This window comes from Halichoerus grypus, chromosome 11 (genome assembly GCF_964656455.1).
Source record: "Halichoerus grypus chromosome 11, mHalGry1.hap1.1, whole genome shotgun sequence".
In the NCBI taxonomy this organism is placed as follows: Eukaryota; Metazoa; Chordata; class Mammalia; order Carnivora; family Phocidae; genus Halichoerus; species Halichoerus grypus.
This window is the reverse complement of record NC_135722.1, coordinates 106,121,409-106,138,250: the sequence shown is the minus strand read 5'-3', so window position 1 is coordinate 106,138,250 and position 16,842 is coordinate 106,121,409. Positions and strand designations below refer to the sequence as shown.

Here is a 16,842-nt window from a genome sequence, read left to right as displayed (position 1 = left end):
AAGGGGAGCCTGCAAGGGTATTGTCTGAAGAGGCCCTAGTACAGAATGGACGGTTGGACCAGTTCCCACCTTAACAGCTGAATGGTTCTTTGGAAGTTGGCAGTGCAAGTGGAGAGTATATGTAAACTATATTTTAATTTTTTGAATTACAGGTGCTTATGAATCAAGTAAATGGAAAAGTATCTTGTATAACTTATATGATCTGCTAATTAACGAGATAAGTCATATAGGAAGCAGAGGAAAATATTCTTCAGGATCTCGTAATGTTGCTGTCAAGGAAAACTTGATTGAGTTGATGGCAGATATTTGTCACCAGGTATAGTAGGTCTTGTCACATTTGGAAGTTTTCCATTAGTTTCCCTTTTAATGGGTTTTTTAAACGTGTGCTCTGATAAAAAGCCTTGTAAAATTACTTTGTATTTGTAACTGTTTCTTTCAAAACTCTGTATTTGGAATTGCTGTTCTGACTTAGTAACTATTTTGCACATATGAACTTAGTGAAAACTAGTGATGAATTTTTTTTTTAAGATTTTATTTATTTATTTGTCAGAGCAAGAGAGCGAGCCAGCACAAGCAGGGGGGAGCAGCAGGGAGAGGCTGGCTCCCCACTGAGCAAGGACCCTGGGATGATGACCTGAGCTAAAGGCAGATACTTAACTGACTGAACCACCCAGGCATCCCTGAACTCTTCATTCCTAAAAGATGGTCTATAGGAAATCAGATTATCCTAACTCTAATGTTTCTTGTTTTTTCATTTTTTTCCCTACTGAGTTAAAAATCACATAGCATAAAATTTACTTTTATTTTTAAGATTTTATTTATTTATTTGAGAGAGGGTAGAGAGAGAGAGAGAGTGAGCGAGCATGAGCAGGGGGAGGGGTAGAGGGAGAAGCAGGCTCCCTGCTGAGCGAGAGCCCAATGCGGATCTCGATCCCAGGACCCTGGGATCATGACCTGAGCCGAAGGCAGACACTTAACTGACTGAGCCACCCAGGCGCCCTAAAATTCACTATTTTAAAGTGTACGGTTGAGTGGTTTTTAGTATTTTCACTGTGTTGTACAAGCATCACCACTGTCTAATTCCTGAATATTTCCATCGCCCCCAGGACAGACTATGTACCTGTTAGCGGTCTTTAGCAACCAACCAGTAATCTACTTTCTGTCTCTATTGATTTGCCTACTTTGGACATTTCCTAGAAATGGAATGAAACAACATGTAGTCTTCTTTGTCTGCTGCTTTCACTTAGCACAGTGTTTTCAAGGTTCATCCATGTTGTGCCGAGAATCACTAGTTCATTCCTTTTTATTGCTGGATAATACTCAATTGTATGGATATATTATATTTTGTTTACCCATCTATCAGTTGATGGCTTAATGTTTCTTAAGTAAAACTTTCTTTTCCTCCTCAGAAATTTGGTTAATATCTTGGGTAATTTCACTTGTCAGATATTTTCTTAATGGTAAATATATGATATAATCCCATTTTTTTATCAAAAGAAATTTTAAATTTAATCCCATTGAAAACAGATTTTTGCTTTACTTTTAGATGTCTTAGTGCAAATGTTTCTGGGAAATAAAAGTAATAACATACTTGGTAATATCTGTTTTCTAGAGAGCTACTATAGTCATACAAGGTGTTTGTTACTGTGTTATCATACTTCTGTATTTCTGTAATTTATTACTCTTGCTCTGTGACTTCCCTGTGTCTTCATTTGAGGAGGAACATTTTTTCCCTCATGAAGTATTAAAAAACAGAATCAGTGTGGGGAAAAAAAAAGATTTTCTTTTTGTTATCTTACAGATTTTTAATGAAGATACTAGATCTTTGGAGATTTCTCAGTCTTACACTACCACTCAGAGAGAATTTAATGATTACAGTGCACCTTGCAAAAAGAAGAAAATAGAATTAGGCTGGGAAGTAATAAAAGATCATCTTCAGAAGTCACAGAGTGATTTTGATCTTGTGCCTTGGTAAAATGTTACTGTTTTCTCTTCCACCATCATTTTAGTCTCATTTAGTTTTTCTCACAAGCCCTCCAGTAGAACGGCCCGGCCATAACTAGGTCAGTTGTCCGCTCTGAAACCAGCCCCTGGTGAAGGGGAAGGTGCTTGCCCAGACCTCTGGCTATCAACCACCAAGGCTTATCTGCTGGGGCCTGGGCCAGGGGGCCACTTTCCTAAGCAGGTAGCCTTAGCAAGGAAGATGGGAGGATGGCTGCCTAGCAGGCATGGAATGCGCTGAGCTGTACATCTCCACACGAAGAGACTTTAGCATGTATAGCACCTTCTAGTAGAAGTAGATGAGGGAGAAATTAAAGATGGCTTTCAAAAATCACAGAATAATTTGGACCTCGTGCCACAGTAAAAGGTTGCCTTTTTTTTTTTAAATTTGCCATGTGCAGCATACACAGTTATTCAAATGATTAAATAAATTGTGGTGTTCTGTGATATCACAAAATACTGGATCTGGTAGGGATCTTTAGAATTCATCCAGCTCAGCCTGTTTGCTTTATTACCAAAAAGAAAACGAAACTGGGAAAGGTTAAGCAGCTTGCCCAAGGACAGTTACAAGTTTGTAGATGACAGTCAAACTCGTGTGATCCGTGCCTTGATTTTTACCATGTTGATGTCATATTTAAATATAACTGAGTCGTGAAGGGGGGGAAGCATCTTGATTTAGATACCTGTTGCTTAAGTTCATGTTTCTTTTATATGATGGAGGATCCCTATTTCAGATTCTTCAGTTTTTCCATTTTGTCAGGGGTTATTTATTGAATACGTGCTGTATGCCAGGCATTAGAGATACAGGAATGAATAAGGTGAAGTTTCTCTTCTTGAGTAGTTCACATTCTAGAGAACTTCTAGCAGATATTTATTGAATTAACTGAATGTCTAGGAAAAACAGTTGTTTGGGTTTTTTTTGTTGTTGTTTTCTTGTTTTGAAGGAATATTAATGGTGGCTGAAGAGCAAGGATGGATGTGATAACTCAGAAGTAGAAAATTGTAAATAAGTTTAGTTTTGTTTTTAAGTAGGCTCCATGCCCAGTGTGAGGCTTGAACTCATGATTCTGAGATCAGGAACATGCTCCACCAACTGAGCCAGCCAGGTGCCCCTAATTTAGTTATTCCTCAAAGTTTTTTTATAAGGGGAATATGACAACTCACCTACCTAGCCAGAAAGTTGTCATTCTTCCTGCCACTTTAGGAAGTAGGGATTAAAAAATATTAAAAGCCAGTTTATTTTTAGAATGGTATGGAAAATAATGATGGTGATACTCTAGGATATTGTAAGGGTGCTATGTCTATATATTTGTTTTAGTTTGTTAATGGAATTGAATAATTTTCAATTTAATTATCTTTTTATTTTATGTAGGTTACAGATTACAACCCAGTTAATATCAAAATATCCTTCAAGTTTCCCTAACTGTGAGTTGTCAGCGTTACTGATGATCCTGTACCAGCTCCTACCTCAGCATCGACACGGGGAGCGCACACCGTATGTGTTACGGTGCCTCACGGAAGTTGCGTTGTGTCAAGGCAAGAAATCAGACCTAGAAGGCTCACAGAAGTCAGATTTATTGAAATTCTGGATTAAAATTTGGTCTCTTACCTTTCGTGGTATAAGTTCTGAACAAATACAAGCTGAAAACTTTGGTTTACTTGGAGCTATAATTCAAGGCAGTTTAATTGAGGTTGATAGAGAATTCTGGAAGTTATTTACTGGGTCAGCCTGCAGACCTTCATGGTAAGTTGACTGTGTATTGTAAGAGATTTATATATAGACATATATACTTTTTTTCTTCTGGTTTTATAGTTTGTAACTTGAGGTGACAATATGTTAAATTTGATTTTAGATGTTTCTATTGTTTGTCCAGGGAGTCTTAATAAGTAAATAAATGTAAATTTAGTTTCAAGTGTAGAGAGTTTACTAAGGCCAATTTTAAAGAATTAAATGTTTAAATGTCTTTTTTCTTTAATTGCATATTAAGTACTTATTGTTCAGTATCCATAAAAAAATTCTTTTTGGTAGTGCTACAGATAGTTACGGTAAGAGAGAGTTCTTCTCAAACGTAATCAGACTTCTCACAATTTTTTGTGTTCATTTCTTTAGTAGACGTTCACTCTACACTTAGACGTGTCAGGCGTTGTCTTAAGCATTAGTAGCAGCTCGGTGGTAAATAAAATAGACAGGGTCTTTCTACCTCAGAAAGCTTATTTTTTAGCAAAGAGGATGGTTACCAAATTTGGAATGAGTGAAAAGCTTGGAGCTACGACCTGCAGTGACAGAGGGACACTGAGGCCAGAAACTCAGTCTGCTATTGAACAAGAAATTAGAATCCTTCTCAGGGACTTGTACGAACTCGCGAAGCGTATCTTGGAGACTTAGGCAAAAGAGCGTAAGCATCAGGCAGAAGCTTTACTAACTGTGAGACCTCGGATGCCAAAGAGATTCAAGTTGTTCTTGAGGGAAAGAAGTTGGAAGTGAGCTGGTGACTCTTAAAATGGTTGCATTGCTGGTGTTCCTGCAGGAATATAGAAGTAGCACTTCAGGTGTCTCCTTTTGCAGTACTTTTCTCCCATTCTTGACTCTCCTGTTCTGTCCCTCAAGGGTGTGAAACACTCTGTCGGTCTTTTGTCACACTCGGTCTACTTGTGGTTCTTCTCATGATGCTACCTATTGCAGATCATCGATCCATAGCCACTGTGTTAAAGAAAATAAAGAACTTTTAGTATTGAAAAAAGAGCTGATCTTTAACAGCGGCCGTGCTTGGCTTTGTTGTAGTCCTGCAGTTTGCTGCTTGACTCTGGCAATGACCATCTGTGTGGTTCCTGAGACTGTAAAAACAGGAGTGGAGCAGAGTACATGTGAAGTAAATAGAAGTTGTTCTTCAAAGGAGCTGATGATGAAATGGCTCTTACTCTCTCAGTTAGAGGACGACTTTGAGGACCGCACAGAGCTGCCTCCAGTTCTTCACAGGTAACTTAAGCTCATTAGCACTCTGCTGTTGTGTGTTGTAAGGTACTCCCGATGATTTGATACCAGGTGGCTTTTTTTTTACAGTGGTAATGCAGCATTTCTCAGAGCGAATTCCAGATACTGAACAGTCCCTTTGTTTTTACACCGTTCTGCATCTCTGTGCTCGGATCTGTTTATATTCTTTTACTTTGTCCTTGTGTCTGCCGAGACAGTAAGAATAAGGGAATTAGAATTCTTTGAGCACTTATGTGTTTTTTGTGATTTTCTGTGAATAGGTTCGTCTGAACATATATCTGATGCAGATATATGTCCTGGAATCATAATGAGAGTATGTTCTGGGTGATGGGTGTTCAATTAATGGGGGGAGGACGCTAGAGACAGACAGAATGAGGCTTAAACACCAGGAGGGGGAGCAGCTTGCCCATTTAACCTTTCCACAGCTGGTAGCTGGGACCGAAGGACTGCAGGACAGACCTTTGGATCCTAGTGCTTTTGCTTTAATTTCATAATCTGTTTATTTCAGAAATGATTTTTAAAAATTGGATAAGTCTGCTGTCAGAAAGTATTGAAAATGATAGTAACATAAAATGTCTGCTTCTTAATTCTTGTTTTAGATGTTCAAAAATTCAGTACAGATGAAAGAAATTTTAATTTTGGATCCAGGTTTTAGAGGTCAGGATTTATAGCCAGACATGGATGTGTAAGGTTAAAGAATGCTTTAAATGGCTTTTGGTCTTCTAAGTGAAGATTTTTTTTTTTTTTCCTTTGTAGTAATTTTCCTCATCTTGCAGTGGAGAAAATTCTTGTGAGTCTCACTGTGAAAAATTGTAAAGCTGCAATGAATTTTCTCCAAACAGTGCCAGGATGGTATGTTACCTAATAGAGTTCTGTGGTGTTTTAAGTTATGGCTTTAATTACAAAGATAATCATTTTAGCAGAGTAGTAGCTACATCTTAAAAATTATGAACTAAGTTGATCAGTTTAAAAAAACATCACACCTATTAGCCTATTAGGGCTCTTAGGGAAAAGCTGTTTTTTAATTCATGATAGTAATCTGCAGCTACAATTTTTGATCCAGTTGACTGTTTTTTCATGCTGTGTAGTATAGCTTGTGACATTTGCCCCTGGAAGATAGAGAATGATTATGATGGAAGGTTAGGAATGAGTTCTTTAACGATATGATACATTTTTGTATGTCAAGTAAAATCTATTAGCTTTAAAACTAATGGTAATAGAGGATAGGGAAAGTAAAAATAAATCTAAAAACCTCATTTTAGTTGATTGACTCAAGAGGCCTATGTTTATCACTGTGGCTGAAAATGACTCACTGGCATGAAGATTCCTAATCTCCCTGGAGAGGGCAGAGGATGAAAAACTCCCTTCATTTTGGAGAAATCAACAGGCAAAAAGGAAAATGTTTTCAGATAATGTTTATCTTAGTGTTTATGCCTGGTGTTATTAATTTTTTTTTTTTTTTAATACTTTCTGAATTTCCCTTGGAGATCGTAACTTGAATGTTTTCATCCGTTAATAAAATTTGCTACCGCATAATGAAATCTGGTACAAGTAGCTATCAATTCCAAAGAAGAGCAGCATTTAAAAGAGTAATCCATTAACTATATAAGCACTGTGTGAATAACATAGATGCTAAGTTACTGTGTTCGTTTGTAATACATTGCTGCCACGTGGAGGTGAAGCAGTTGGTCATTCCATTATAACTTTAAGATCTTACTTTCTTGAAGTGAACAACACCAAAAAGATCAAGGAGAGCCTTCATTCTCAGAAGTTGAAGAACTATTTCTTCAGACAACTTTTGACAAGATGGATTTTTTAACCGTTGTGAAAGAATGTGCTGTAGAAAAGCACCAGGCCACTGTAGGCTTTTCTGTCCACCAAAACCTCAAGGAATCACTGGATCTCTATCTCCTGGGATTATCAGAACAGCTTTTAAATAACTACTCAGCTGAGGTGAGATTTTCAGAAGAAATGTCTTTGACTCAACTTTGGTGGACGCTTAGAAGGAGAAACAGGCAGGAAGGGCCCTAAGGATGATCAGACGCTTGATTTAAAAAACAAAGTGACAGTACAATGCGTACAAATAGGGAAAACTTAGCATGAAAAAAGGAAAACCCAAAAAGAATAGTTTGTGTTTCTTTTGTACCAGGAATTCTAGTAGACATTAAATAAGTAGAATTCCTTGTGTAGGTTAGTGGGGAATAGTAATGGTTTTGAGCATAGGGATTCTATGATGAGAAAGAACCACTCAGTACAGAGAAGGGAGATGTTACAATAACAGGAAAGGACATCATTTAAACTGATTTAATAGATTTTGGTGACACTTGAAGAAGTGATTAATAAAATGTAATAGAGGAACCAGCAGTCACCCATATTTTGGAGGTCACTAGTAATTTCTCATAAATCATTTCCTTTGCTTCTTAAGATCACAAATTCTCTTTGTGTGCTGTTCTCTTGCCAAAACTCTCATTTCTTTTGACATGAGGTAAATGCCTTTCTGCCCATTTCTGTGTGTTCAAATCATCCAAATGTCAAAATCCTGCTAAAAGCCTTTCTTAGATAATCTCAGCCATGGTAATTCATCTTTTAATTTTCACAGTACTTAGTATTTCTTTTTAAAGTGAGACTTAGCATCTTCCTTGTACTGTGGATATTTGTATGTTTTATACACAAATGTCTCAAACCATGCTTTAAGCTCGTTAAAAGGCATACATATTTTTATTAATCTTTGTATATTCCACAACACCTTGTTATATGGTAAATGGTAAAATATTTGTTGAATAAAATAAAATCTGCAAGTTACTCAGTGGAGTGAATTCAGTAGCCAAAGAGGATGACCCAGAGAACCGGAGACAGTATACCTTATCCTTAGTTACTGGCATTCTCCTGGGTCACAGTTGTAACCATTTTGTAATATGGTCTTCTGTGTTTTCCCCTAAAATGCCATTTCCTGCCGTATAGGAACAAAACAGTCTGAAAATCTTATTTTTCTGTGTAGTTAGAAATTTGTAAATAATTTTATAAAATTGGCTATGTGGTATCTACTTGCAAAAATTGTGCTGGTTTCTGGAGTCTAAAAAGCTTAATAAATCAAGGTTCTTATCCTTCAGAAGGTCAAAATGTCATTTTAATATCTCTTTATATGAATCTGATTTCTGCTCGTGTTCTAAGAGTTATAGACTTATTTGTCTACCTTTTTTTTTTTCTTTCCTCCCCTACCTCAAATGTGAAGGGCCTGTGTGTGCAGTACTCTGCGCCACTTTAAGAGGAGAGAGATACGTAACCTGGCCATTAGGAGATACTTCTTCTTTTTCCTGAGACTCCTAGTTACCATTCTGCAGGGGTCTCTTAGATGTTCATAGAGATAATCAGAAACATGCCACTATTAACTACGTTAACTAAATTTGTTTCTTAATATGTACATAAATTTGTTCTTACAAAAGATGATCGTGGAATACTCAAAATTATTTATGGAACGAGTATTTATTTTATTTTTTGTTTTACTTTAAGACTACAAATGCAGAAACGCTTATCCGGTGTTCCAGTCTTTTGGTGGGTGTTCTCGGCTGCTATTGTTACGTGGGAGTAATAGCTGAAGAGGAAGCATATAGATCAGAACTATTCCAGAAAGCCAAGGTATGAAAATTTATTTTATTAAAGTTTTGGATAAATTTGAATGAAGAATATTCCTGGGAAAATTGGTATACTTGCTTGGAAAAACAAAACTTTTACATAGGTTAGCTCTTTCTCTTTCATTTATGCCATCTGAGAGAAATGATACTATCTGTCCTTCCTTAACATTTGCAGTTATTTTAAGCCAAGTATAAATAGAATAATTGAAATAATATCACATTAAATTTAATCTTATTAACAAAAATACTGATTTTTATGGGCACTTCTAAAAGTTTTTCCTGTGGGACGCCTGGGTGGTTCAGTCAGTTGGGCTTCTGCCTTCGGCTCAGGTCTTGATCTTCAGTTTCTGGGATCAAGTCCCTGCTGAGCAGGGAGCCTGCTTCTCCCTCTCTCTATGCCCCTCCCCCTGCTCGTACTCTTACTCTCGCTCTCTCTCAAATAAATAAATAAAATGTTAAAAATTTTTTTTTCCTGTGATCGATTGTCCTAAAGAATCCTTGATTATTGTTATACAGGTAGGCTCTAAGTGTGAAACTTTTTTTCATCTTTGAGTGCTGTTCAGTCAGTGCAATTTGAGTGCAATTTTTTTTTTTTTTTTGAGTGCAATTCAGTCAGATTTGTAAGGATAACAAGGTGTAAGATAGGTCATTTAAAAAATTGTTACCATGATTTTTAATTACACTGTATAACCAAATATAACTTTTTTTTTTTAAGATTTTATTTATTATTTGTCAGAGAGAGAAAGAAAGAGCAGGGAGAGCGGGAGGAGCAGAGGGAGAAGCAGGCTCCCCGCCGAGCAGGGAGCCTGATGCGGGGCTCAATCCCAGGACCCCGGGATCATGACCTGAGCCGAAGGCAGACGCTTAACTGGCTGAACCACCACCCAGGCGTCCCAACCAAATATAACTTCTAAAAAAGCTTCATTTTACTTCTTAAGTAAAACTTTATTTATTTATTTATTTATTTTTTTTTAAAGATTTTATTTATTTATTTGACAGAGAGAGACATAGCGAGAGCAGGAACACAAGCAGGGGGAGCGAGAGAGGGAGAAGCAGGCTTCCCGCAGAGCAGGGAGTCCGATGCAGGGCTCGATCCCAGGACCCTGGGATCATGACCTGAGCGGAAGGCAGACGCTTAACGACTGAGCCACCCAGGCGCCCCTTAAGTAAAACTTTAAAAAGCAATCACAGAACTGTAATTTTAACTAGAGTTTGGATTTTTCCTTCTTTTCTTAATAGTCTCTAATGCAGTGTGCAGGAGAAAGTATCACTCTGTTCAAAAATAAGACCTCTGAGGAATCTAGGATCGCTTCACTGAGAAATATGATGAATCTGTGTACCAGTTGCTTGTGTAACTGTACCAAGGTAAGATGTTCTTATTTGACTGGTTAGTCTAGGAGGTTGATAACTGGTTGGTTGGTGGTGGTACTGGTTTTTGGGTCCATTCATAAATTTATACACCGATTTAAAATTAAAGTGAATGGTAAATAAAAGTAGCAACCGGAGGAACAAAGCAACAGGTAATCTGAGTTTCTTGTGAAATCAGTTCATCATTTCAGGAAGGTTTCTGAGGTTATTTTACCGCTTTTATATACAACTACATGGGCAACTCTTTTATTGCCTGCATGTTTTTATTCTTTTTTTTTTTTTTAATTTTATTTTATTTTTAAAGATTTTATTTAGTTATTTGACAGAGAGAGACACAGCGAGAGAGGGAACACAAGCAGGGGGAGAGGGAGAGGGAGAAGCAGGCTTCCCGCCGAGCAGGGAGCCTGACGTGGGGCTCGATCCCAGGACCCTGGGATCATGACCGGAGCCGAAGGCAGATGCTTAACGACTGAGCCACCCAGGCGCCCCTGTTTTTATTCATTTAATAATTTGTTGACTACTGGCTGTGTGATGTGCATACCACTATGCCAGGGCTAGCGGGCACCACGAAGATAAACATCTCCAGCCACATACATTACTGTCTTTTGCCCAGACAGTCTTCTGTTACACTTGGTAGAAAGAGTGCTTCTCTGTGTAATCTTTGTTCTGACTGGGGCCAGCCTGAGGTATAGCTGAGCCAACCCAGGGTGCTGGTCGTGGTTGGAAAAACGGTTTTTGGAAGCTAATGATAACGACATGGCTGTATAACAATATTACCAGTATATATTTTTCATTTTGTAATGTGTTTTTCTTTTTTTTCTTAAAAAAAAAGTGTAATTTGGGCGCCTGGGTGGCTCAGTTGGTTAAGCGACTGCCTTCGGCTCAGGTCATGATCCTGGAGTCCCTGGATCGAGTCCCGCATCGGGCTCCGTGCTTGGCAGGGAGCCTGCTTCTCCCTCTGACCCTCCCCCCTCTCATGTGCTCTCTCTCTCTCTCTCTCATTCTCTCTGTCTCAAATAAATAAATAAAATCTTTAAAAAAAAAAAAAAAGTGTAATTCGTTTTTCGGTGTTTTTTTTTTGCAAATGGGGAAGGAGAAAATGGAAGAATAAACTCTAACTTAAAATTATTACTTTTGTTTAGGGTCGGTAGTTGGTATTTTACTTTAATGTTTATACACAATTTAATGGACTATAGTTATTACTTTAAAAAAAGAGGTTAGTGTGTTTAATTCAATTTATATCTTGGCCCTAATAGCATACTGTTTATGCTTCTTATGATAGAGAATTTCCAGTGTAAAAAAAAAAAATCTACATTTCATTTAAGATAGAGAAAATATTATCTGCCAGGATGACTTTTTATTTTTTTGTTTGTTTTTTTGTCTTAATTACAGCCCAGTCCAAATAAGATTGCATCTAGATTTTTCCTACGATTGTTGACATCAAAGCTCATGAATGATATTGCAGATATTTGTAGAAGTTTGGTAAGTATGTTTGTTTTACCACCCTATTTCATTGATTCTAAGATTTTTTTTCGTTGACATCTTTCTTCAGTAGGGATGCATCTAACAAAATGTGGCATCTTTGGTTTTTTTTTTTTTTAAGATTTATTTATTTATTTGAGAGAGAGAGAGAGCATGAGAGGGGGAGGGTCAGAGGGAGAAGCAGACTCCCTGCTGAGCAGGGAGCCTGATGTGGGATTCGATCCTGGGACTCCAGGATCATGACCTGAGCTGAAGGCAGTCGCCCAACCAACTGAGCTACGCAGGCGCCCTGATTTTTTTAAATACAGAAATTAAAGTTACTTTGTTTTAGGAAGGAACATACTGTTTGCTTCTTAATGTCAGTACCATACATTCTGCTCAGCTTTTAATTTTTCAATAATGAATAATAGACTGAATGATTGGAAACTAATCATCTAGGCTTATACTTATTTCTGTGTAACACTAGCAGAAATCAAAATAATCATCTATCCTGGGGCGCCTGGGTGGCTCAGTCGTTAAGCGTCTGCCTTCGGCTCAGGTCATGATCCCAGGGTCCTGGGATCGAGTCCCACATCGGGCTCCCTGCTCCGTGGGAAGCCTGCTTCTCCCTCTCCCACTCCTCCTGCTTGTGTTCCCTCTCTCGCTGTCTCTCTCTCCCTGTCAAAATAAATAAATTAAAAAAAAAAATCATCCTTAAAAATAAAAACAAAAGGGATCTCTGGGTGGCTCGGTTGGTTGAGTGTCTGACTCTTAGTTTCGTCTCAGGTCATGATCGTGGGGTTGTGAGATTGAGCCCTGCTTCGGGCTTTGCACTGCGTGTGGAACCTCCTTAAGATTCTCTCCCTCCCTCTACCCCTGCCTCTCCCACCCCCAACCCCCTTCCCCACCCCTGCTTGCACGCTCTTGCTCTCTCTGAAAAAAAAAAATAAATAAATAAAACAAAAATTTTACCAGACAAACAACCTATTTCCATTGTGGTATTTATTTTTCTTCCATACAAACGGGCTTATGCTACACATGCTCATTTGTCTGTATGTGCCTGGCACATGCAATAGATACTCAAATATATCTGTAACTTGGTTATTTTCATTTAATAATAAATCTTGGTCATTTTTCCATGTTGCTACATGCTGCTGTTCTTTACCTTTTTTAATAGTAGCGTTGTATTTCATTACTGGGAATGGTATATTTGTATTTTTAGCCCATCTGACCTTAACATTAGAAGTGTTTTCTATTTTTTTGTTGTTGTTACAAAGAGTTTTTGGAGTAAAGATTCTTGTACTTTTGTCTATTTGTATTTGTGCATATGAGGGATGTAGAATAAATTCTAGCACTGGAATTGCTTGTTCAGAAGGAATGTGAATTTTACTTTTTGATGGATATTATCCCTTTGCTCCAAAATAGTCATACCAAATTATACTTTTCCCCATATGCTCATCAATTTTGGGTAGTATAAAGCTTAATATAAGAAATTATTTTGGGGCTCCTAGGTGGCTCAGTTGGTTAAGCAGACAACTCTTGGTTTTGGCTCAGGTTCCTGGCACGCCCAGCGGGAAGGATTCTCTCCCTCTCCCCCTGCTCGCGCGTACTCTCTCCTTCTCCCTCTCTCTCTCAAATAAAACTTTGAAAAAAAGAGAGATTATTTAAAAATTTTGCATATCATTATTATATAGACCTATTACAGTTTATCCATTTTTCATTGTTGTACACTTAATAGAAATACTGCAATGTTCATACACATGAATCTTGATTTGTTTGAATAGTTGAATTTTAACTACATCATGCTTCTGAAAGAAGCCAATTTGAACATCTTTCTTTTTCTTCTTTGAAGGCGTCGTTTATCAGAAAGCCCTTTGACTTTGGAGAAGTAGAATCAGGGGAAGACGACCATGATGAGAATCTGATGGAGGTGGAGGACCAGTCGTCCATGAATCTGTTCAGTGACCCCGGTGCTGGTGAAGCAGGCATGTCTGGAGATGGCCAGAGCACTTTCGGTGAAGACGCACTTACTGCTTGGGATTGCTTTTACCTCTTTGTATGCATTTGGCCGTGTAAAAGGGCCTCATACGTACCAATTTTATGCTCATTTTACTTTCCCTTACATAGTCTGTTAAGTTTGTTCCTGCTGTATATGTTAGATTTCTCTGATTATTAATTGAATTTTATTAATTACTCGTTTTATTCTTCATGAGAGGAATTTAAAATATTTACTAAAGAAGTAGAACCATGTGATGGATTATTTGGAAAACAGCAGGAGAGTGAAGACACCCATACGGCCGTCACTTTTAACCTTTTTCCATTATTATAATCAGCATCAACGTTCAAATGCTTGTTTTTTTTTTTAAAGATTTTATTTATTTATTTGACAGAGAGAGACACAGCGAGAGAGGGAACACAAGCAGGGGGAGTGGGAGAGGGAGAAGCAGGCTTCCCGCCGAGCAGGGAGCCCGATGCGGGGCTCAATCCCAGGACCCTGGGACCATAACCTGGGCTGAAGGCAGCCGCTTAACAACTGAGCCACCCAGGCGCCCCCAAATGCTTTTTTTATACCTTGTTCATTTTAACAATTATAAGCGTTTTTTTTCATTAAGCTATTTGTATTGATAATTATCCTTTTTAATGGCTTCATAATATCCCAGTTAACATACATCATAATTCAGTTGACCATTTTTTCTTGTCAGAAATTTAGATTCCTTTTTCTCTATACTTATCAGTATTGTAATGAATTTGCCTGTATAGATTTTCCTATAGATTATTTCTGGATGATAGAATCCTAGGGTAACTTTTCATGAAGAAATTTGAAGCTTTTAGTGTGTAATCAATTTCACCATAATTTTGCTTTCCATATACTTTTATCTCTTTTTTTTATATTTGAGCTAATGTTCAATATGTGTTTCCTGTATCCCTCTCTTAGTTTTAATAAGTGCTTTTTGTTTTCAGGTGCCATGAATCCTTTAGCTGAAGAACATCTGTCAAAGCAAGATCTACTTTTCTTAGACATGCTCAAGTTCTTGTGTGTGTGTGTAACTACTGCTCAGACCGGTCCTGTGTCATTCAGAGCGGCTGATATTCGGAGGAAATTGTTAATGTTAATTGATACTAGCATGCTAGACCCTACTAAATCTCTCCACCTACACATGGTGAGTTAAGGGAAAGTGACATATTCTCAATTCTGTCTGTTGTTGCTGGATAAATGTAGCAGACTGACATATAAGAATCATGTAGTACCTTTGATGGCTTGAAATTGCTTCCTTAGGAATGAGTCTGATGCTAGTTATAAAATACACTTTTTCTTTTAATGTACTGTGAAAAAATTTTAAGTGGATCCTGAAACATTAAGACTTGCATGGACTTTGGATAGGTTTATTATCTTCAGGTATGATTATTATAAATTATTTTAAAGTAGGCTAAGAAACAGACTCTGATGTGAAAATAATACATAACCGTGTAGTTGAACTCTGAATCTTGCCTTTACCTTAGTTTATTTGCTTTAAAGTTTTGTTTTTGCTTTAAGTACTTTGTTTCTTTCAAAGTTTTTTTTAATTCCAGTTTGTTAATATACACTTTAAATATTTTTTGATATAATTTCAAAGTGACAGTAAACTTACAGTACTACAGGGATTCTCCTATTCCCTTCACACATTCGCACAGTTAACATTTCACCAAATTTGCCTTTTCATTTTCTCTTTCTGTGTGAACGCGCGCGCGTGTTCTCTCTCTCTCTCTCTCTCTCTCTCACACACACACACACACACACACATACACACACGTCTTTTGTTCACAACATTTTGAGATTAAGTTGCTGATGTGATGCCCCTTATACTTCAGGGTATGTGCCAGAAACAGTGATACTCTCCTATAGATACTCTGCTAATCGGGAAATTAACATTGTATCATTGCAATTAGTTGTCAAATCTGTTCAGTCTCTTTGAACTTGGAGCAGTTCCTTAGTTTCTCCTTCTCTTTCCTGACCTTCATATTTTTAAATAATATAGCCACTTGTTCTCTAGGAGCCCTCACTTTAGGTTTGTCTGTTTCCTGTAATTAGATTTAGGTTTTGGTGAGAATGTTAGAAAAAGAATCCCTCTCCTGCCCTGCCCGCATCAGTCTGTCCATCTGCTGGTAGATGAAACCTTCAGTTCCAGTCCGACATCGTAGAATTTGTTTTTTTCTCTTTCCGTATTTGTAGCTCCCTTTTCCCGCAGTAAGAAAGCTGGCTTCCCACTTACCTTCAATATAGTTACTTGTTTACTCAGAATACTTATATGTAACATACCTCCTGACCATGTAGGCCATCACCCCCTTTGCCCCAGCATCGGTGAACATTGAGGGAGAGCCTCTGGCTCACAGTTATGGTGGGTGAGTCCATGGTCATGCCCCCAGTCCCAGAAAATTGGCAAACATCCCTGTGTTTCCTCAGCCCTGGGAAACATGCCAGGGGATTCCATGAGTAGAACCTCTTGCAGTCATGTACGTTGTGTCCTTGGTAGAATCCCTTGTCATGTTCCAGCTGCAGTGAACAAGCTGGTTGATCCTTTGACCCCAGCAAATGTGCTTGGTTGAGCCCTGTTTGATTCCCTGATTTTGACCCCGGCAAACTAGTCAAGTCTCCAGCCCTGGCCAGTGAGGAGGGCTGGGTGCTTTTCTTGAGGCTTTGGTGCTTCAAATCAGTTCAAGACACTCAGTAGCATCACATATATCACTCTCAAGGCAAATATTTAAAATGGTCCAGTTTAGTCTTCTTTTATATCTGAGGAGTAAGAAACATTTTTCTACATGTAGATGGTAGGAAAAAATGTCTTCTGATTTCTTATTATAGCTAGAAAGGGATTTGGCAACTCTCCGAAACTGGCTGCCTGGTTGTAACTACCACGATTATAGCTGGTAGTTGCTGAGTGCCCTTTGGTACCACAGCAGCATAGAGAACCCTACAAGGTTGCTCTGTGGGAAGACAACTCAAGGTGTTTATGACTTTTTCCCTGCCCACAATTATCTCTGCTGTCCAAAATTCATTCCTAGGACAGTTTGTAACTGTTGAAGTCTTATCCCCAGGCATTATTTTTGGAGGGTAGGGATCTAACAGTAGTTTCAGATTCTTGCTCAGGCTCTTAACCCCAGCAGTGATAACAACTACGTATTTATTGAATTCCAACAATAAATTCTAGACATTTACATTCATTTCCTTTATTCCTCATAGTAATCTGGCCAGGTGTGTGCTGTATCCCCGTTTTATAGGTGAGAGTACAAAGGCTCAGGTGACAAGGCAAGTTTTTTAACCACACAAGTAATAGGTTGTAGTGCCGGCATTTGAATCCAGCTCTGTTTAACCTCAGACTTTTTTTTACTACACTGCCTCCTTTAAAAATT

General features: G+C 38.0%; 1 protein-coding gene across 11 annotated transcripts in view; it reads left to right on the top strand.

Moving 5' to 3' along the window:
• ATM (ATM serine/threonine kinase) overlaps positions 1–16,842 on the top strand; it is a 126,370-nt gene that overhangs the window by 28,897 nt on the left and 80,631 nt on the right. For 10 of the 11 annotated variants that reach the window (XR_013442628.1, XM_078059043.1, XM_078059044.1 and 7 more), the window contains 11 exons: positions 153–316; positions 1,802–1,971; positions 3,374–3,745; positions 4,784–4,978; positions 5,750–5,845; positions 6,721–6,946; positions 8,504–8,629; positions 9,865–9,990; positions 11,386–11,475; positions 13,307–13,469; positions 14,416–14,615. Coding sequence is in view for 10 of the 11 variants with exons in the window: in XM_078059043.1 (XP_077915169.1) it covers positions 153–316; positions 1,802–1,971; positions 3,374–3,745; positions 4,784–4,978; positions 5,750–5,845; positions 6,721–6,946; positions 8,504–8,629; positions 9,865–9,990; positions 11,386–11,475; positions 13,307–13,469; positions 14,416–14,615 (1,928 nt within the window). In the remaining variant the exon portion in view is untranslated. Of the gene's footprint in view, positions 1–152; positions 317–1,801; positions 1,972–3,373; positions 3,746–4,783; positions 4,979–5,749; positions 5,846–6,720; positions 6,947–8,503; positions 8,630–9,864; positions 9,991–11,385; positions 11,476–13,306; positions 13,470–14,415; positions 14,616–16,842 lie in introns of those variants that run through there. The other variant, XM_078059051.1, reaches the window with a different exon arrangement.